The sequence below is a fragment of the Emydura macquarii genome, unplaced genomic scaffold (genome assembly GCF_026122565.2).
Source record: "Emydura macquarii macquarii isolate MOO-44397 ecotype Brisbane River unplaced genomic scaffold, CSIRO-AGI_Emac_v2 contig_2768, whole genome shotgun sequence".
In the NCBI taxonomy this organism is placed as follows: Eukaryota; Metazoa; Chordata; order Testudines; family Chelidae; genus Emydura; species Emydura macquarii.
The window spans coordinates 51,618,427-51,638,421 of record NW_027132905.1 but is presented as its reverse complement, the minus strand read 5'-3'; the positions used below and the strand labels follow the sequence as shown (position 1 = coordinate 51,638,421).

At 44.9% G+C, this 19,995-nt stretch overlaps 2 protein-coding genes across 3 annotated transcripts in view; both read left to right on the top strand.

Moving 5' to 3' along the window:
* KIF17 (kinesin family member 17) overlaps window positions 1-5,524 on the top strand; it is a 29,960-nt gene extending 24,436 nt beyond the window's left edge. For both annotated transcript variants that reach the window (XM_067566268.1, XM_067566267.1), the window contains exons 12-14: window positions 959-1,029; window positions 2,081-2,201; window positions 3,639-5,524. In XM_067566268.1, the coding sequence (XP_067422369.1) occupies window positions 959-1,029; window positions 2,081-2,201; window positions 3,639-3,835 (389 nt within the window). In that variant the 3' untranslated portion in view covers window positions 3,836-5,524. The remainder of the gene's footprint in view (window positions 1-958; window positions 1,030-2,080; window positions 2,202-3,638) is intronic.
* A 305-nt stretch (window positions 5,525-5,829) lies between these two features.
* DDOST (dolichyl-diphosphooligosaccharide--protein glycosyltransferase non-catalytic subunit) lies at window positions 5,830-18,351 on the top strand. Its single transcript, XM_067566269.1, has 11 exons — window positions 5,830-6,148; window positions 7,115-7,225; window positions 8,776-8,862; window positions 9,324-9,427; window positions 11,631-11,725; window positions 12,555-12,648; window positions 14,280-14,428; window positions 15,174-15,321; window positions 16,346-16,466; window positions 17,127-17,233; window positions 17,841-18,351. The coding sequence occupies exons 1-11, from the start codon at window positions 5,845-5,847 to the stop codon at window positions 17,988-17,990; spliced, it is 1,470 nt and encodes a 489-aa protein (XP_067422370.1). The 5' UTR covers window positions 5,830-5,844; the 3' UTR covers window positions 17,991-18,351.
* Window positions 18,352-19,995: the final 1,644 nt, after the last annotated feature.

Sequence of the window (19,995 nt, the reverse complement as noted above, 5' to 3'; positions counted from 1 at the left end):
AAAGTTTCAAAGCTGTATTAAGTCAATGTTCATTTATAAACTTTTGAAAGAACAACCATAACGTTTTGTTCTGAGTTACAAACAACCTCCATTCCAGAGGAGTTCGTAATGCTGAGGTTCTACTGTACATCCATCCCTGGCTCACTAGCATGGCCATGTGTATTGCACTCAGCTAGTACTTGCTTATAAAACCTTGGATTGGCTCTTGTGTACGGAATAGGCTATCATCGTTCTGTAGGAGCCTGGTTGATAATCTAACGAAATGAGAACAAAAGCCTCTCTGATTGGGGCTACCTGATTATTTATTTTGAATGGGTTCCGTTGATTTGAGTGAGAGCAGAGACTCTTGTGCTAAATCGTACAAGGGTATAACCTGTACCTGATTACATATTACAAGCATGTCTGGGCGTTTTGGAGACAGTGAACTGGTGCTTAAAATAAAAATGTTCCCCTTCTCCCAATTCTTTTCATCTAAGGACCGCAAAGCACTTTATAAGATTAGTGAAATAGGCGTCACAAACCCTCATCAGGTAGGTATAATTAGACTTGTTTTAAAAAGGGGGGAACTGAGGCACAGAAGGAGGACGTGACTTCCCAGTGTGTCATAGTGAGTCTGTATACCCAGCCTGGAACCCAGGATCCCTGACCCTCAGTCCTGTACTTTTTATTCATTCCCTTGTGTGTGTTAGCTTCCTTAGCCCAATATTTCAACCTTCCCTACGAGGTTGAAATATTCACTGCACAGACCTGCAGGGCCCACATGTAGTTGCAATGGCATGCACATGCCTCCACTGGATAAAAAGTGTAGTGTGAGGGTCCTTCTAGTCCTGCCATGGCTCAGTAAACAGTGATCCGGGATCTCTGTAAGCAGCAGTGGGGAACAAGGGGGACGGTCAGGAAAAGCTGGAACTGATTCCGTGCTGCTGGTGATTTAAGTAATGCCTTTGTTTTCTCATAGCAGTTTCATCACTGCCACAGACTAAGCCAGCCAGAAAGGGCTCCTCAGGCGAGAATGGAGAGCTGCTGATGGTAAGCTGTACTTTTCCTTCCAGGACCCTGAAGGAGTCTTCTGAGAAGGGGCTATGTTGCTACACAGCTGTTCCTTCTGGAGGAAATAGGCAGAGGACTGAGTGGCTCCAGAAGGACTCATTCCCAGCCATCACTGGCCATTAGAATAAGAATGGCAGGGCCTTGAAGGTGTGTGTAAAGCCAGGTAAATAGTGAAGCAGTGAGTGCTGGCCTCACAGTCTAGTGGCCAATCAGTCCTGGCAGGACCCTGGCCAGCAGCGGCTGGGAATGCTGGGAGTTCAGCCCTTAAAGAGGAGAGACAACCCAGGCCAGAAATGAATGATAAAGTAGAGGCCTAGAACAGATCTAAGACTAGTAGGATAGTGCACTGGCTGTTCTGTGCGGGGAGCTGGGCTCAAGTCCCAGTTAACTGATACCATCCTAGTTCCCCTTTGACAACAACGAAAACACTCCGTTTTACTTTGCTTGGCCATCTCTGCCCAAGACACAGCAGTTTAGGACTAGGATTGTGCGGCAGGTGTGGATAGAAGCTTATTCCCAAACGTCTAGGGGGATTATGAAACCTGCTTCATGGATCAATTGCTGATTCCGCCTTCCCCTCCAACCCATGCAAAACCTTAGTAAATGGAATCAATCCCATTGCTTGTAGTAGTTGCTATGGCCCCTACAGATCCCCTTGGCAGGGCTTTTGGACCGAGGATTTGCATGGTTTGCAAACCTATTAGCCGTGTACCTCCTTCAGCCAGAGTTGCCAGAAAGCCTTTCTGGGCAGCACATAGAGCCCTGCCCCCCTCCAGTGTAGTAGCATTGCACCTGTAGCATTCCAGTTTGGACTTTGCTTACAGGTGCTGGGGGGGGGCAGCATGTGGCCCCATGTGTGTCCACACTATGCCCAAGAATGTGTGTTCTGCAATGTTACTGTTGCCCAGATTGCATTACATGCTCGATCATATTATCTCTAAGGCTCTGGCCTTAGCCCATGGGGTGGTGCTTGGCTGCTTAAAGAGCTGGAGCTGAGGTGAGCGCTGCTCACAGCGTTTTGGGATCCCAGCAGGAAGAAGACCGCTACAAACTGATGCTGAGCAGGAGTGACAGTGAGAATATTGCCAGTAACTATTTCCGGTCCAAGCGAGCCAGCCAGATCCTCAGTGCTGATCCTATGAAGAGTCTAGGTAAATATCCCAACACTCTCTCTTCCTTTTGTCCATGTGCCTATATCTCCTCCAGTGGGGGTTCTGTTCCTGGCATGTTATTCTGGAGGGAAATGTTTCCCAGTCAAATGGCCTCTTTAAGGGACAATGCAACCCATTCCTTTATTGGTAATTACAGACATTTTCTCCTCTGACAATGGTTCCCTAGACTTGATCTAGCAGACCAGATTTTGATAAGCCTACCTGTGGTGATTTGAATGATCTGCTTCTAGTGCGTTGTAGCTTGGAGGTGATTCACATTCAGAATGTCACCCTGCCCAACACTTGCTGTCTTTTGTCCCTTCACAAGGTTGCCATTCGGCCCAGTTTTTCAAGGAATAAAGCATCATGCAGGTTCTGCAGAAGCAGTGCCCTTAGCCTTTGTGTCATTCAGTGGTGCTTGTGATTCCTTTTTAATTTGCCATGGACTTAGTCCTTGGTGAGAAGTGCCCTTCATGTGTCTGAAGCAATTTGGTTTAGGAATAGCTCAAGTTATAAGTATCTGTAAACATACAGCAAGGGCCCATCTGTGCACAGAACTCCCATTGAATTCAGTAGGAGTCTCTTGCCGATCAGAATGTAGCTGTGGATGAAGAGATACAGAGCCTTTCATCTTCAGGTCACTGGTTCCAAATCAGCTAGATAGGTCTGACAAAAGATAACCACCGTGTGGTAGCCTGAGTGAAACAGATTTTTGTGGGGTCTCAGTCTAGTTCCTACTGGAGAGCTGTCTGCATAACAAAACCCACCACCGCAGTTGGTGCTAATTGGCATCTTTGCTGGGAGAGATTGGATGGGCTACAGACACTCCTATTTTACTCTTAGAAATGGTCTCACAAGGACAGAATTGAGGCACATTGATGAGGCAGCATGGAGAAACTTGCCCAGCTACTTCCTGTCTTTGAATGAACCCTATTACGGCTACTCTCTGAGGTGCCTGTCACTATGGCCGCTGGGTCCTTCAATTACAGAGAATAAGCAGAAAGCCAGAACAAAACAAAAACATAATCAACCATTCAACCAACTAATTAAGCTTTGCATTGTACCATGAAGGTCATTAAGCTCCAGCTGTGATGCACTTTCAAGGGAATGTGGGCATCAAATCCCAAAGGTGGAGGCAATCCTCTGAGAGAGCTCAGCCACCAGCCATGGGATTTTTCACTCTCCAAGACTGCCTGTTATCAGTATTTGAACAGATACATTACATATTCAGACTACCAACTAGCGAAATGATCAACCCCCGTCTGGAAGGTCCTTAATATGAGTAAAAATCTATGTTAAAAAATGCAAAAATCTCTATATTTTCTGACTGCCCTCAATAAAACTTCATGGATAAGGTTTTAATGCAGTTGGGAACTTGGGAAAGCATTGCTGAGTCTTAACAGACCAAACATGTCTACATGTTCCTTTTCGCTACAGCCCATCATAACTCCCCGCCTGTTCTGAGCGCCCCCCTGAACAACAACACCTCCAGCATGGCACCAGTCTCTCCTTCACAGACTGTGGAGATGCCCCAGCCACGTCCTTTCCGCCTTGAGTCGCTTGACTTCACCACACCGTCCACCAAAACCAAACGCAAGAAAGGCAAAAACAGCTTCAGCAGCGACCCCTTCTGACTGAAGTGGCTTCAGGTGGATACGGACCCTTCTGACTGTAGTGGCCCTCCTGGGTTCCAGTCCCCACAGGCCCCTGGATGGCCTTCATATGCATTTTCCGCTCGGACTGCAGTGGCCTTCCTTGGCTGTTAGCCTCATAACACTGTAGTGTTTGGTGGCAGCAATCCTCTTATCATAGCAGCTTTTGAAAAGGAGCGTCTGACTTTCCTTTCACTTTAGGGTCAGTTGAGACAAATGCTGCTTCCAGGGGTTTTGACGTCTGTAATGACAACTCCGGGTTCAAGCCGAAGTTGGCACATTCCTCCATTACCTGCTTCCCTGCCACTTGTGTGCAGCCAGCACTGTACATTCCCCTTTATGGTCACTGCCATTCCCAGCAGGTGGTGGGAACTCAAACCTCTGTACTTGGACTAAAATCTTTAGGTGATATTAGGAAATTCCTCAAAACAAAACAAAACAAAACAAAACACCTTACAATCACTTTCTGTATTTCCCAATGCAAGTTTCCTAGGCAGCACTTACTTATTCCCTTTTGGATGTCACAGCCACAACTTGAGCGCATGCCCTATACAGCAAAAACAATGAGAGTCCTGTAGCACTTTAAGACTAACAAATTTAAAGTGCTACAGGACTCTTGTTTTTTTGCTGTATACAGACTAAGGCGGCGACCGCTCTGGAACGGTCCTATACAGAATTCTCCAGTTTTATTCCTCATTGTAATAAGACAGTGAGAGGTTGTGGCAGTAGCACTACCATATCACAGCTATTTCTGCTTTCTCTTCTCTTGAGAGAGTCTGAAACTGACACAAACTCAGTTTTCTAAGGAAATACAGTTTGCATATTTATTCCCTGGGGTCCTCTAGATCAGATGAAAAACTGCAGTTCATTGAGACAGTGGAAATGATTGCTCCTACCCTGGTGTGCAACAGGTTAAAGATTTCTGTAGACTATATGTTGACCGTTCATATTTTAGTCATTTAACTTATGTGGAGGACATCTGTGAAATGATCACAATAAACTGCCTTTTAATGACAAGTTCAGTCTGACTGCTGTTATATGTACAGTTCATGTTCCTTTGCAGTCCTCCAGCTGTAAAGAACTCGTGGGGAGTGTTAGCCTATCAGCTTTGCTTCACAATCAGAAAACCAGCACATTCAGCTGCTGACCAGGAAAAGACCCTGTCTCCCCCGGTTGTCCTAGGGCCTAGACTGTCAGAGGTGACCCAGAGTGAGGGCACGGCTTGGGGAAGAGGAGGGACAGGCTGCAAAGTGGGTCACAGCCGCAGCTGTGAGAAGCACAGCCCGGCTGTGGGAAGCGCTGCTCTGCAGCTCTGCTGGGACAGTCACATGCCGCCCGCGCTAAGGGTTTTATGACAAATCTGGCAACTTCCGGGGCTTTCTCGAAAGCTCTCGGCTCCTGGAGTCCTGTGATTACAGGGGCACGTCTCTAGCCCTGGCCCCGCCCCGGAACACGTGCCGGTCTGACTGCTGAGGGCCGAGGCGCCGGAGACAGATCCGCAGGTCCCCGCGTTAAAACACGACTTGGGAGCCGAGGCTGGGCCGGCCTGACTCGAGCTACGGAGGCTGGCAGCGCCGGGCAGGCCGCTCCGCAGCCCGTGCAGACTGCACAGGTTGGGGCGGGCAGGGGGGCAGGAAGCCGGGCAGGACGCGGCCCCCCCTCCCCCCGCCAGCGGGTGCCAGCCTCGGGCCCCAGGCGCCGGTCTCAGAGATGCACAGCCCGATACAGGGACAGCGCGTCAGCCCAGCCCGCCGCAGGCGGCGCCAGAGGGCCCCGGGCGGCAGGGGGCGCTGGCGGCCGGGCCTAGCACAGGGCCTACGGTGAGCCGGAGGCGATTTTTGCCCGCAGGGGCGAGGTTCTGTCCTTGCTGCCTCCGCGGGGGGGGGGCGCTGTGCGGATCCCACTGTGCGGAGTTGTCTGTCTCTGATTGGGCCCCGCTCCCGAGGAGGCGGGCTCTCCGGTCTAGTCCTCGGACCCGGGAAGGAGGGGCCATGCGCGGGGTTCGCGATCACTTCCGGGTCAGGGACGGAGGTGGCTCGGTGTGTTCCCGCCTCCCAGGGCAAAGCGGGTCGCTGATTGGCGGGCTGGAGCGGATCAGTTCCGGGGGAGGGCGGTGCGGCCGGGCCCCTCAGAGGAAGATGGAGGCAGCGGCCGCTCTCCCGGTGTGGCGGCTCCTGCTGCTGGCGGCGGCCGGGCTGGGGCTGGCTCGGGCGGGCGGGGGGCCCCGCACCCTGGTGCTGCTGGAGAACATCAACCTGCGGGACACGCACTCGCTCTTCTTCCGCAGCCTGGCGGGTGAGGGCGGGGCCGGCACGGGGCGGGGGGTCTGGGGAGCGAGGGGAGAACGGGCGGGGGGAGGCGGGTGTCCTGGTCTGTGGGGGGGAAGGGGAAGGGGAGGGCGATGGGGCTGACGGGCGGGAGGTGGTCAGGCCCGGGGGGGGGGGGGGGGGTCAGCGCCGAGTCTGTCGCGGAGCAGCCTCCCCGGCCCGCTGTGGCTCCCCATGGGGGTGCACTCGCCTTGCGGGGCCTGAGGCGATCGGAGCCCGCTCTGGGGCACGTCCTCCCGCTGCCGCGCTGACCCCGCCCGCTCCATGCAGCGGCGGCCGGGCTGGGTCGCTAGACACGCCGGGCGTGTCGGTGAGGACGCGTGGAGGAAACGTGACCTTGCGCTGTGCCGGGCGGCTCGTTTTCCGCTTTCCGAAGGGCTCCGCGGTTGTTCGGCTCGCCCCTCCCGTCACTGGCGGCAGCCCCCACTGCCCGGGGCTCCTGCGTTTGCCTCTTTCCTGTGTGTGTTCCCCTCTGTGGTCTTCGTGTCATCCGCAGATTGTAATCACCGCTTTCCTTACATCAGAGACGTGCATGAAAATGCCGTTGAGAAGGCAGAGGTTCTGGTTTGTTTTTGATTGGGTTTGTCCAAAAGTTCCTGTGCCCGCTGAGCCTGAGCACTGTGGGCTATGTTGTAAGTGCTAGGACGTGTGGCTGCATGGAGGCTGACAGCAGCACTTCTGCAGACCACCAGTTACAGGCACTGCTCCCTGCAGTACTGTGGAAATACGCATATTATGGAGGTGTAAAATGCTTGACTTTGCTGTCTATGTAGCAACTTAAAAAGTACAGCAAGCAGTTGATTAGATTGTAATTGGTAAGACTGAGTTAAGGGCCCTCTTATCTCATTTTCTAGCACGAATTCTGCGTTACACTTTTGTGAATTAAAATTGTATCAAAGTGTTCATGGCTATTATCTTTGTTTTCTGGATGCAGATAGAGACTTTGACCTCACCTTCAGGACTGCTGATGACCCTGGCCTGTCCCTCATAAAATATGGAGAATTTCTGTATGACAACTTGATCATCTTCTCCCCATCTGTAGAAGGTAAGAAATTCTTTTGCACAAAGGAAAAGACTCCAAAATTAAGTTGTGTAATACTTTGAGATTTCTTGGGTAAGACACACTAAATCTGTAAAGTGCTTTGCAGATATTCGCTAAACCTCACAACACCCCTTTAGGGTGGTCTATTACTCTTCTTGTTTCCCAGATGAGGGAGGCAAGAGACTTACCCAGGATGAAACAATGAGTGGTGGCAAAGCTAGGCCAAGTCCTGACTCCCAGTCTCCTGCTCTAACCATGAGAACAATTTGATAAAACTAATGCAAAGTATTCTCCTCATTTCCTTCATTTTGACCTTGAGGTGGGTTTTGGGGCCTGTTCGTGAGATGTAGATGAATAGGTGTTATCTTCACTCATCATTGGGCAATCTGTGACAGGAGCTGTATGCATTTTAAGCAGTTAAATGGGCATCAAGCTGTTTCTGAAAGGGAAAAAAAAATTCTATAGAACAAGGAATTGGCACAAAAATATAGCTGATTATTTTGGACATGCAATAGCAGCCACTGTTGGGTATCTATTTTCTGTAAACACCTATTCATTACCATTGTAAGACAACGAACTTAAGAGAACTAACTACAGATCTGTATAGGAAGAAACTAATGGCTCATGATATGTAGGAATCCTTTTAAAACTACTTCAATGCTAAATTTTAGAGTGTGGCATATAGTGTCTTCCTCATGCGACCTGTTCTTAACCTTTTGATTTCATCCATCTCTGTTGTCCTCTCGCTGTTCTGTTTTCTCTTTACCCTCACTCTCTTAATTAAGATATTGTAAAGTTCTGGCTCTACCTCTTTCATCTTTCTTCATCATGTATGTTTCTCTAAATCCATTTGCTTTCTCTTTATATATTGTTTGTTGTTGCTATGTTGAAGTTTAATTAACTTTAAATTTTGTCAGAGAATGGAATGACTGAGGTATTCCTCATGATTTCCCAGGAATAGTTGCACTGGAGCTAGTTGTAATTCAAGTGCCATAAGAAGGAATAACGAATATTTACTCTTGTTGACAGATATCACTCTTTCGGTCTCAATGCAGCAGTCTCTCACTATCTTTAAAATGTAGAATTTCTACTTGCAAACAGATTAATAAGAATTGTATCTTGGGGTGAGGTGAGGAAAAAGCAAAATAACTACATGTAACCAAAAGAAAAGTATGTCTTAAAATGTGTCCAAACAAATAATAATAATAAATCCCTTAATGAAATTCCATTTCAGTTGCAGAGAAATAGCCGATGAATGGCTAGGTCTGTGCCTTGAAAGGGCCAGGTTTTTTTGGCTTTCTTTCTGTCTTCTTTCTGAAGGAATCAATCCTCCCTTAATCTGCCCCTTTAATCTGTTGGCCATAGGTGTACATGGCTTCAGGATCCTGCTTGGGCTTGAGTCCAAGTCACTTCCTGTGCCTACCACTCTGACACAGCTTCTCTTAATCTGCCTCCCCACCCTTGTATTTCCCTCTCCTCCTTTGCTCCAAAGCATGGGTAGAATAGTTTGCTGTCAGCTATTTGAGTCATAAACGTCTGGTCCATCTTTTCAGATTTTGGCGGAAACATCAATGTGGAGACAATTACAGCTTTCATCGATGGAGGCGGAAGTGTCCTTGTGGCTGCCAGTTCTGACATTGGTCAGTAAAAACTGTGTGTCAAACAAATGGGCATAAATTATTTCTTTTCATTTTCTAGCTGCATGATAGAAGTTTGCTGGATATAGAGAGCACAAATCAGTCCTGTAAGGGCACACATCTTCCTTTCATGGGAGCTCTTAGAATTCTGGCTGCAGCCTTTTATAAAGGGGAACTTCAGAAGCAAAAACTCTACAGCACTCTGTGCGTTCAAACCGTCCTACAAATCTTAATCCTCACAACACTTTGAGGGAATTGGTGTGAAGGAAAAAAAGTGCCTTAATTTCACTTTCCAAAGAAAGTTAAGTTCGGCCAAGAATTGCGTACTGAGTGCACCCAGCAGCCTGGTTAGCAGGACATTAGCGCACAAATCAGGGCTGCACTTCATTTTTATTTTGATTATTTAGTTGCTTTTGTGTCTTGTACAGACTGTGAATTGGGAATCCACTTCTCTGTCCTTTTAGGTGATCCTCTGCGAGAGCTGGGCAGTGAGTGTGGAATAGAGTTTGATGAGGAAAGGACAGCAGTCATTGACCATCACAACTATGATATCTCAGACCCAGGACAGGTAAAAGACTCAAATAATTCAGTTTCTAGAATGTCCAGGATTTGAGGAAACTTGTCTTAGCTAGTACACAGCTTCTGAGAAGCGATTTTATTTATTTGTTTGTTTGGTTTTTTTGTTAATTGGGAAAGGAAATTAGCAGTTGGCTGTAAGGGCTGGAGACAAGTCTTGTTTGTCTTCTTCCTTTTCTTCTTCTTTTCCCTTCCCCCACCCAAATCCATGTTCATGCCAAAGGTTTTGAGTAGCAGCTGTGAATCTTACTGAATAACGTGCTGCTTTTACTATTGCTCTTATCTCTAATGTGAGATTATAATTTATCATGCACCTTTGATCTTTGTCTAGACAACTTCAACATTCCAACCACACTGAGCAGCTAAAAACACCACCTGAAGTAGTAAAGGGTTCACAGTATTGGACATTAAACCACTTGGGGGCTAGGAGGTAGGAATTCCCCCTTTCTAGTGAAATATGGCTCTTCGTTTTAGTCATGGTGTGTCAGGAGATAGAATGTCACGCCTTAATAGCCAGACATATTAAAAAAAGGTAAACTGTAGCTCGACACAGGTACAAAGAGAGATCAATGTAGAAAACTCTGAAGTTTCTTAAATGTGGTGTCTTGATTGTCTTGTGTCTCCCTGCATGATCCATCTGGTTGGACATATGGTTCTGAAACATCTGTCTTTACAGAAGAGATACAAGATGTCCCAACAATGTTTGATACTTTAAAATCTTGTAACATGGCTTTTCTGTAAAATACGTGGGACACATAAAATCCTTGATGGAGTGGGGAATTGCAATTACTATGGTATGCCTATGTAACTTATTAGCAGTGCAGGTTTTGCAAGCTTTCCTTTTCTACCACACTATCTTGTGCTTACTATCAAACCAATGTTATAGAACTTAGAGTAGAACTTGGAGATTCATAAAATGTGAAGCTTGATATTACTTTTTCCCAGCGAGTAGGTAGTTGAAGGCCTATCCAATATCGCTGAAAGAATAACTCTATAGCAGTAATTTTTTTCAACCTTTTTTTCATTGCAGACCCCCAAACATTTTTCAAATGGAGTGTGGTTCCCTTTGGAAATTTCAGACAGTCTGTGGACCCCCATCAGTCTGATAACCACAGGTTGAAAACCACTGTTCTGTGGTAACAACAACCTTTTGAGGATCCTGTAGACACAATCTAAGGTTGAAGACCACTTTCTATAGGTTCATGAGGCCTTTGGTTTCACTGTAGTGCTGTTATTAAGACTCTCTGAATATGCTGAATTCTTGGATTGGTACCTCTTCTAGTATGTTGTAATAGCTGAATACTTCCTGGTTTAAATAAGAACAACGTAACTAAAACTCATTACAATAAGCACAGTAACTAACCTTCTGGGTGCATAACTCTCCAGAAAGAACTCTTCTGAGTAACTATCTTTACCTGGGTCGTCATTTAATTATGGCAGCTCCTGATAAAACTGCAAAGTTGTAAGCTTAATGAAGCTATTCCTTACTTAAGAGCATCTTTTGTCCTCGAACAAGGCCCTGCAGGCGAAGAGGAACCATACTGACACCCACACAGCTCATGCTAGAGCACAGACTGAGGCTGTAGGTGGCAGCTGTCCTTCAATATCTTCTGGCACTTTGGAGTGAAGATTCTTCCATGTTGTACTTTTTTGACACACTTTTTCTGATATGCTGCAATTCCTTCTCCATTGTTCACGTTAGCTTGTGGCAGCAATCAGAACAAATAGGAACTGATAAACACATGTTACTGCAGGAGATCTACATCTGCCACCCTGGAATTTACCTTCCTTTTGATTTAAGCTTCCTAATATGAAACTCACAAGACAGAAAACCTGCTCTAAACTCTGTAACCAGCAGGGGCTGTTTTCTTTTCCTTGTGGGCATCGAAGCACATGTGCGGTTTCTTCTCCTACTCTTACCTCCTCCATCCCCTTGCTCCATGTTACAACTCTTCTTCCTGCCAAGTGGCCAGGTGAGACTGCAGAGCCAATTAATGCTACTTTAAAATGCCGGAAGGGAAGCTGTAGAATATGAGGTGCTATGTTGTTCAGATCACTAGCCATAGAGTGACAAGCAGGCATGGGGCTGATTTTAATGAAGTGGCTCACATATTAACAAGTTGCCCATGAAGTAATTATATTTTCCAGTAGCTTGTAAAAGCTTAACACGGGTATCTTATGTTTCCTCCTTGAAGCACACTCTCATTGTCGCAGATTCTGAAAATCTGCTGAAGGCTCCCACCATTGTGGGGAAAACCCCATTAAACCCTGTTCTCTTCCAAGGAGTTGGGTAAGTGAACTACAAGGCAAGGCTGGCAGTGGGGCTGTAACTGAGAATAAGAGGTCTGTGGTTGGATGGGTTTGCCACTATCTTCACTCCAGATTGGTTATAAGTCTAGGGCTGGGGAAGTGTAGGCTATTAAAACTAAACAACATAGGTTTGTTTGTTTTGGTTTCTTCAATTGGGATGCAACAGGCATTTGGTCCTTTAACAGGATTGGGGAGAAAGGAGCAGACTCCATGCTGGTTGGGTAACCAACGGCTATTCCTCTTCTCTCAATCTAGTTCTAAACTAGACCTGTGTCGTGTTAATAGTTGGCTTAAAAGACTAATTTGTTAGCTGTGTTAACACCTGATGGTTGAAACAGAAAATTAATATTTTACTTTTTACTGTTTACTCTGTTTCTCTCTACTTGGACAATGAAAATAATCCATTCACTTCCCTGTTCTCATATAGTCCTGTTTATTTAAACTATTTGTATTAGAATTTAGAACATAGAAACACTTCTGTTGATATCCGGTTTTGTAAAAGATTGTTCTTAAAGAAGCTTCAGTTTTTGATGTGACAGCATTTATTTAAACAACTGTGAATAGTTAATTATTTTAAAGTTTGTGGTTGATATAAAATTAATATTGGGGCTGATTGACTTCAGTGTGAGTTTTGCCACTAATTTCAGGGGAGCTGAGTCAGTCCCATGGTTCTCAACCTCTGCAAGTTTTCAAATTGTTAGCAGAGCTTAATCAGAATTTAGTGCACACTAATCTTCTTGGGCAGGTGTCTCAGGTTTGACCAGCTTTTGGGTGTCTTCCTGGTATTTTGATTGTCTCTCTTGCCACAGGATGGTGGCTGATCCTGATAACCCTCTGGTACTAGATATCTTGACTGGCTCCTCTACATCTTACTCCTTCTTCCCAGATAAGCCCATTACACAGGTATGCTCAGTTATCTTTCTCCTCTTTTGCTTCTTATCCTATGCAATTAATTACCTCTCTTTCAGCAGCTTAAAAATGGATCAAGAGATGTAACTGAAGTGTCTCTTAAATTTTGTGTCAAATACTCATGGGTCTTTTCAAAGCTCCAATCCACGGTTTCTTAGTACTATATATTTTTCTAATACTATCATAGAAATCTTACTTCCCTGCAGTTTCATTGTAAACTTTATCCAAATGGAAAATGCCCAGCAAAGCTGCATTGGAAGAAATATCAGCTCTTAACTTTGAGACTGTTTTGCTGTAATCAAAGCAAATCTCTTTCAAAGGGGCTGGATTCCAACCAGTGATGTAGAAGCAAAAGGCACTCAATACAGCTGCTACTGTGGTAGGCAATAAAATGTGAAGCATTTTTCCTCTAAGATCCTGGTAGAATTTGGACCAAGCTGGTAGTAATTGAAAGTTATTGCCATCTTCCAGCAGGACTGTGACCAGTGTGAAATGAGGGGGTCTTAGCAGCAATGATTGAATAATTATGGAAACTGGACTAATGCTTTCCCTTAGAATCCACCTTAGTGGTTTTCAAACTTTTTAGACTCAGACTACATTGTTTGGAAAGGAGTACAATCGCATATCCCCATCTGAGATAGGCAGTGGTGACACTTGGGACAGCATGCGTAGTAATCCCTCTGGAGAGGGGGGTAATGTGCCCCCACCCCTGATTTCTGCCTTTCATTTAGCAACAGGTGGCACGTCCCACAGTTCCTCGTATACCCCCTGATGAGAGCTCATGTACCCCTAGTTTGAAAACCACTGCCTTAGAGGTTCCTCTGTTCAGTTTTGAGGCTCTGTAGTTGGCAAGGGGTTAAAAATCATGATGCCACAGTTGGCAAATTCTAGGAGATTATTAGTGTCTCAGCTGTATTGAAGCCTCATGCTTCTCTCCACCTGAGTAATGCAGTAATCTGCAGAAATACACTGTGGGCCATGTCTTATTGACATGATGAAATGAAAATGCAAAGAAAAATAATAGCTGTGAGTTGGCATGAATGGGACTTAACTGACAGAAAACTTGTTCAACTTTTGTCTGCTTAACATGTCCTTTCATAGTGGATATTTGAATAGGCAGATGAGTAGTTTAAACATTCTCTTTAATTAGGCCTATGAGTTTGACTTCTAACAAGACTTCAATGATAACTTGGATCATACTTGTTTGGCCACAGCCAGACCTAGCAGCAATGTTAAAGATCATCCAATATCATTTAACTCTCAGACATTACCCTCCTACTATTAACTATTTAAACCCCATGGCTAATACTGCCTTGCTAGTTTCAATGCTCACCTAAAAAAAAAGCAGCTTAAAGCTATATGATGCCTTCTTCCCATATATATTAAACGTGAGTTTGTGGTTACTTGCCATGTGATCTTGTGCACATCATCTTTATGCCTTTATTTTTCCTCATACTCTTTGTCTTTGGTATTCTTTACTGAAGAAGAGTCCAGATTTACTATGTGTCATGTCTTATCTGTACAGTACTCAGCCCATTAGGGTCCTGATCTCAGTTGGGGCCTCAAGGTGCAGCTATAATACAAATCATTAGTGCTGATTTAAATCTATTCTTGTCCTATTTCAGTACCCTCATGCTGTTGGGAAGAATACCCTTTTGATTGCGGGTCTCCAGGCCAGGAACAATGCCCGTGTCGTTTTCAGTGGCTCCTTGGATTTCTTCAGCGATGCTTTCTTCAACTCCGCTGTGCAGAAAGCTACACCTGGCTCTCAGAGGTGCACTAGCTTCCTGTGGCCTTCTATGGGTAGGGTGGGCAGTTTGGGTTTTTCTGCCCAAGTGGTTTGGGTACTTCTTTGATCAAGGGATCCCTAGCAGGTGATGAGAACTAATTGTGTTAAAGATGTCTGATGGGAATATACTGGATACTATCATATGACTATCCAGCCCTGCTACTGTAAAATCTACAGTTTAGATTATAATAAAGCTTATGAAAAAGATGAAACTTCCTTCAAGTGCAGTGCAAATTCTCAAGCTGGCTGACCTGTATTGCTGTCTCCTATCCTTATACATACCCTGATACTAGGTATGTGAGAAACAGTTTCTGCATCCATTGCATTCAGACAAGCTGTGAACATAATTCATAGTGTGGGCGCGGCTATTACTTGGAAGTTTTGACAGAATATTATACTGTGAGCATTGCTATACATCAGATCAGTGAGCAGGCTGGAAACCTGGACACTGAATTCCTTTCAGTGCTGAGCTGTTAAAACATGTTTTACTGTATTTTAAGCAGCTACCTAGCAGACCTAGTAAATAGTTAGATCTAAAGGTCAAACCGTCTTCCTGGAAAACTTTAGAGTAATGTGGTCCTTTAAAATGGGTGCTGACTGTCTGATATGGCACTTAATTCTTGGAAAAACTTCACAGGATACCTGATTGGAAAAATGTTGGTTCCTGTGTAGGCCATCCAATGCAGTGGCTCCCACCATGCCTCTGTTCTCAACCTTTCACCATCTCTAGGTACTCACAGACTGGTAACTACGAGCTGGCTGTTGCCTTGTCCCACTGGGTATTCAAGAAAGAGGGAGTGCTGCGGGTTGGAGAAGTATCTCACCATCGTGTAGGGGAGACATCACCACCTAATGCCTACACTGTCACCGACCTCGTGGTAAGACTGTCTGTAGGCAGATGAGTCATAGACTCATGCTTAGAGAATGTACTCTTGTTTGTTGGGCTAAGAGTGCTGTGGAAGCAGATTTATTTCTTTTCTGGTTGGAAGGATGATAGCTGGGACCCATGGCCTCAACAGCCAAGGTATACAATTTCACAGGGCATGAGGTACCCTCTGAAAGGGGAGAGAAATAGAACACTGTGGGGTTTTTCTTCCTCCTAATTGTAGGAACTATCCTCTTGATAGTGTGTTTCTCCACTAATGTGGAGGTAGTCTACCTAACCTTTAGTTCCTGCATGTAACTTTCACGTAATACTAAATTTCAGAGTGCTCATCATGGCCCATACTTGAGTATCATTCAGTATGAAGTGGCAGCAGCAGCCCGCTCTGGAGAAGTCTGTGTGCTGTTCTATTAAGTATTGCCAAAGTTTGCTAAGGGGGGTTGGTTATCATTTTGAATGGTTTCTCTTCAGTCATGAATTTTGTTGATAAACAAGTATCTGAGCCTGATCAAAATGCTTCCTGGAATTCTGTCTTCTGTTACCTCTGTTTCACTCAAAATCATGATGCCAACCTTCAAGTACGTTGGCAAGCTTGAAATACTGTGTTGCTCTGAATAGAAATTGCAGCTATAAAACCTACATACGGTGGTGGAGGGAATGAGCTAAGCTTTTAGACTTAGCACGCCCAGAGAGTTTTTAAGGATAGACATCTCAAATTCAAGTCAATGCTACATTGTTATATACACTCACTGTTTTGTATTGAGTATTGCTTTGATTTTCAATGCATGGTTGCTCAACTACATTTCCAGGAGTGGAAACTTACTTTGGAAATAGCAGATATTGGAAAATTCCCCACTATCTTACTTGATTTCATGGAAAGGGGAGTTCATAGTTTAGGGTTGAAATGTCTTATTTAAATGAATTTCAGGTAACACTCTTGACAATGTGTCCCTTTCATTCTGATTAGAGATCTCTTCCTTTAGGCCTCTGTTACTGCAGTGTGCATTTGTATGTTACAGGAGTACAGCATTGTTATTGAAAAGCTCTCTGACGGGAAGTGGGTCCCCTTTGATGGAGACGATATTCAGCTGGAGTTTGTCCGCATCGATCCATTTGTAAGGACTTTCCTGAAGAAAAATGGTAGGTCTCCTATCGGACAGTTCATGTCTCCCCCCCAGGGCTTTGTTCACGATAACACAAGACTGGGGCTATGTCTACACTGACGATGGCAATTCACCGCCATCAGATCAATTTATCTGGATCGATTGAGCAGAAGTGGAGACCCGCTCAATCGACCTGGAAATTGTTGCTACTAATCCACCTCTGCCAAAAAGAGCAACCCTGTAAGTAGAAGTTAGGAAGTCGATAGGAGATACACAAGTTACTCTACGTAGCTTGCGTATCTTCTGTTGACTGCTGCCGAATTTTGCAGCAAGTATAGACATAGTCTGGGTGTTGACTTCCTCCCCCAACACTGAAACTCACCTCACTAATATGTACTACCTTGAAATGCTACAGTTCTTCTGAGCAGGTAGTGGATAGAATCACTACAGGCAGCATGCTCCACTGTTGAGAGGAAGATACACTTCCCATAGCTCTCCAATAGCTCCTCCTTCTAATGGAGCAGCTTTGGGTTCCAGAGCCTAGGCTTCAGGATGAGAATCATCACAAAGTAGGTTTGGGGGAGATAAAGGCCCAAGACAAATGGACGGTGAGGAAAGAATTTCCAATGAGGATCTTAACTCCTAATGCCCCTATTCTATTTACTGTGAAATTCAAATGGTGCTGCATCTCTCCTAGGTGGCAGATACAGTGTGCAGTTCAAGCTGCCAGATGTCTATGGAGTGTTTCAGTTTAAAGTGGATTATAACAGGCTGGGATACACCCATCTGTACTCCTCTACACAGGTAAATAGTGTGAATTATCTTCTGTCGGTATGGTAGAAAACGTAAGAGTATTGGTTGAGATTTCAAATCAGGTACTTAAGCTTTGCAAATGTTTTGAGTGGATACCATGTAGGCTGTTAATCTTAGTGACTATTAAGTTGCATCCAGTCTTCTTTTGTGTGTGGAATGGATTTGAGAGCTATATTACTCCATTACCATCTTCAGTTATATTTAGTAAGGCCTGGAAATGAGCCTCTGTAGAAAGCTTTTTATCCTCAGAAACACATTCTGCCTTAAGGGACAAGTGTTGGATGCCTGCCAGGGCTGCCTGTGCTGAGGCTTAAGGTTTGTCGATGTGCTTCTACAGAAGTTGAGGATTTGGAGTTTAAAAAAGCAATGGGACACATCAAATCTCCTCTTTAAAAACGAGATAATTGAATCACTTCTAGGAGCTATCGTACATTTACCTTTCCACTAAGAAGAATCTGGTTCTAGTCATCTGAGTGGGGCATCAGGATGGGTGTGTAAGTTAAATAACACATCTAAAGCTAAAATAGTTCTGCCACACACACAGGACTTAATGACCTCTTCTCCTGTGACCCTGGTCTTGTGTTCTCTTCTCTTTCAGGTGTCTGTACGTCCCCTCCAGCATACGCAGTATGAGCGTTTTATCCCCTCTGCATTTCCATATTATGCCAGTGCCTTCTCCATGATGATAGGCCTCTTCATGTTCAGCATCGTCTTCTTGCACATGAAGGAGAAGGAGAAATCCGACTAAGATCGCTCAGCAGGAGGAAAAGCCTTCATCCAAGACATTGGCTCCATGTGGAGACTGGCAGCACTCAGGGCACAGAATACAAATGTTTGGGGACTGGAATCCTCAGCTGGTAAGAGCCAGATGAGCTATGGGTTTTTTTTTTTTAAAGATTAGAGTGACTAGTGAGAGAGAAATTGAAAGCTTATGTCTGAGGGGAAACCGCAGGTGTCCAAAAGAGATCAAAATGAATGGTTCTGCACTGACAATTCCAATATGGTGTTTCATGAAAAAAAATGAACAATTACATTATTTCCACCCCCTCTCAGAAAGGCTCTTGACTCAAGATGGTTCTCATTTCCATAATAAAGACTTTTTCTCCTCACCTTCTGCTGAAGTGTCTGACTTTGTAATGTGAGGCTTCCTAGAGGAACACACATTTTTTGTTTACATACAGTAAAGCTAGGGCTGGTTTTGAATTGGCCACATGAACTTTTTCAGAAACGGAATACGTTGTCCGTGTTGGAAACTATTTGAGATGGAACAATGATATAAAACATGGATATTCCATATTATAGGGAGATGACCCTATCTCCAGAGTTAATGTTGTAGTGAGGTTCCCGTTACAAGGCTGTTTTGCATCTGTGGTCAGAGGGGAGTATTCTGGCAAAACAAACAAATCAGACAAACTTTGTGAGGTGGTTCTTTTGAAAGATGGATGGAATGCACTTGGAGGGGGGGAGAAAAAGATACCCTCAGACATACTGATCTAAAATCTTATGTCTGAGCACTAGGGCATAGAGCCATGTCAGAGAATGCCTCAGACAGGGTATGATGACTCCATCAGCTGCTGCCAGAGTTCAAGTTCTCCAGAGAGCTGAAGAGCTAAGGTAGTGGAGGAGAGGAAGTTCCTAACACCTTGCTCTGCCAGCAAAGCAGACTCCTGCAATCAATTAGGGAAAAACCCACCCTCCTTCCCTCTGTAACAGCTTAGAGGTCCTAACTCACCTGCTTCTGATAGCCAACATCCACACTCTTCTTACTAAGGGGGAGTGGGTAATAATGCAACTTGCACTTTTGTTCCTGCACCTGGTTGTGACTGTGGCAGCATGCCTGCTCTTGGAGAAACTGTCAATCTCTGTGTCATTTTTCCTGTATGTGCCATATCCCCATTATGGCCAAAAAAAGTTTGTGTTTAAAAGTCTCAGGATTGCTTTTGTGACTTTTTTTTGTTTTTAAATCTTAGTAGGGTTTTTAATCGACAATTCCTAATTTTCCATGTGTTTCTTTTGCAAGGAAGGCACTTAATCTTCTTGTGACATTCTAAAGTAAGCCTCAAAGTACACATAGTAAGGAGTTTAGCCAATGCAGAATTGATCTGTGCAGCAAATGCAATCCAAAGCCCTAAATAAATGCACTTTAGGGGTCATTAGAAAGCCAGTGGTGGGCTATGAACTTTTGTTGTGACTGCAGTGGATGCAGAGTTTAGAGGATAATGGAATTTAATCCCAGATGAGCCACTAACTAACTCATTTTTGTTCTGAGCTCAGTCAAGGCCCCTGAATGACCTGTTCCTCCGTTAAGCTAGCTGGTACAGTGAGTATAAAGCAGAAACATCATGGAACTTCACTAGGATAAGTTCTTGGTGCTTGTCTTACATCTAGAATCACAACTTGAATCTTTCACAAAAATACAATCAAAAGCTCCAGATTTATAATCCGTTTTATAACCGTGTGCCCACACAGAGCCCAGTGACTTCAGTGAGGCTGGGGTTTCACCTGCATTGATCTGTTTACAGGACTGGGGCCAAAGATATGCTCAAGGAAGAATACACTGAGATAGGATGCCCTATAATGGTTATAATGGCAATGAGTTTGGGACAATAAGTGGCAGCACCACTGTGTAACATCCACCAGAATTGTAGTGGACATCAGAAGCCATGCAAAACTCTGATGGTGTTTCTAAACTCTGCAATCTCCTAAACAGAACTGGCTAAATTAACAGGATTTAAGTGTGCAAGGTGTAGTTT

Bases quoted from the DNA above. Each gene is read 5' to 3' on its own strand.
- DDOST (XM_067566269.1), top strand. From the start codon at position 5,845: ATGCGCGGGGTTCGCGATCACTTCCGGGTCAGGGACGGAGGTGGCTCG. The intron at 8,863-9,323 runs GTCAGTAAAAAC...CTGTCCTTTTAG, and splicing joins GGCTGCCAGTTCTGACATTG to GTGATCCTCTGCGAGAGCTG. The intron at 15,322-16,345 runs GTAAGACTGTCT...TGTATGTTACAG, and splicing joins ACACTGTCACCGACCTCGTG to GAGTACAGCATTGTTATTGA.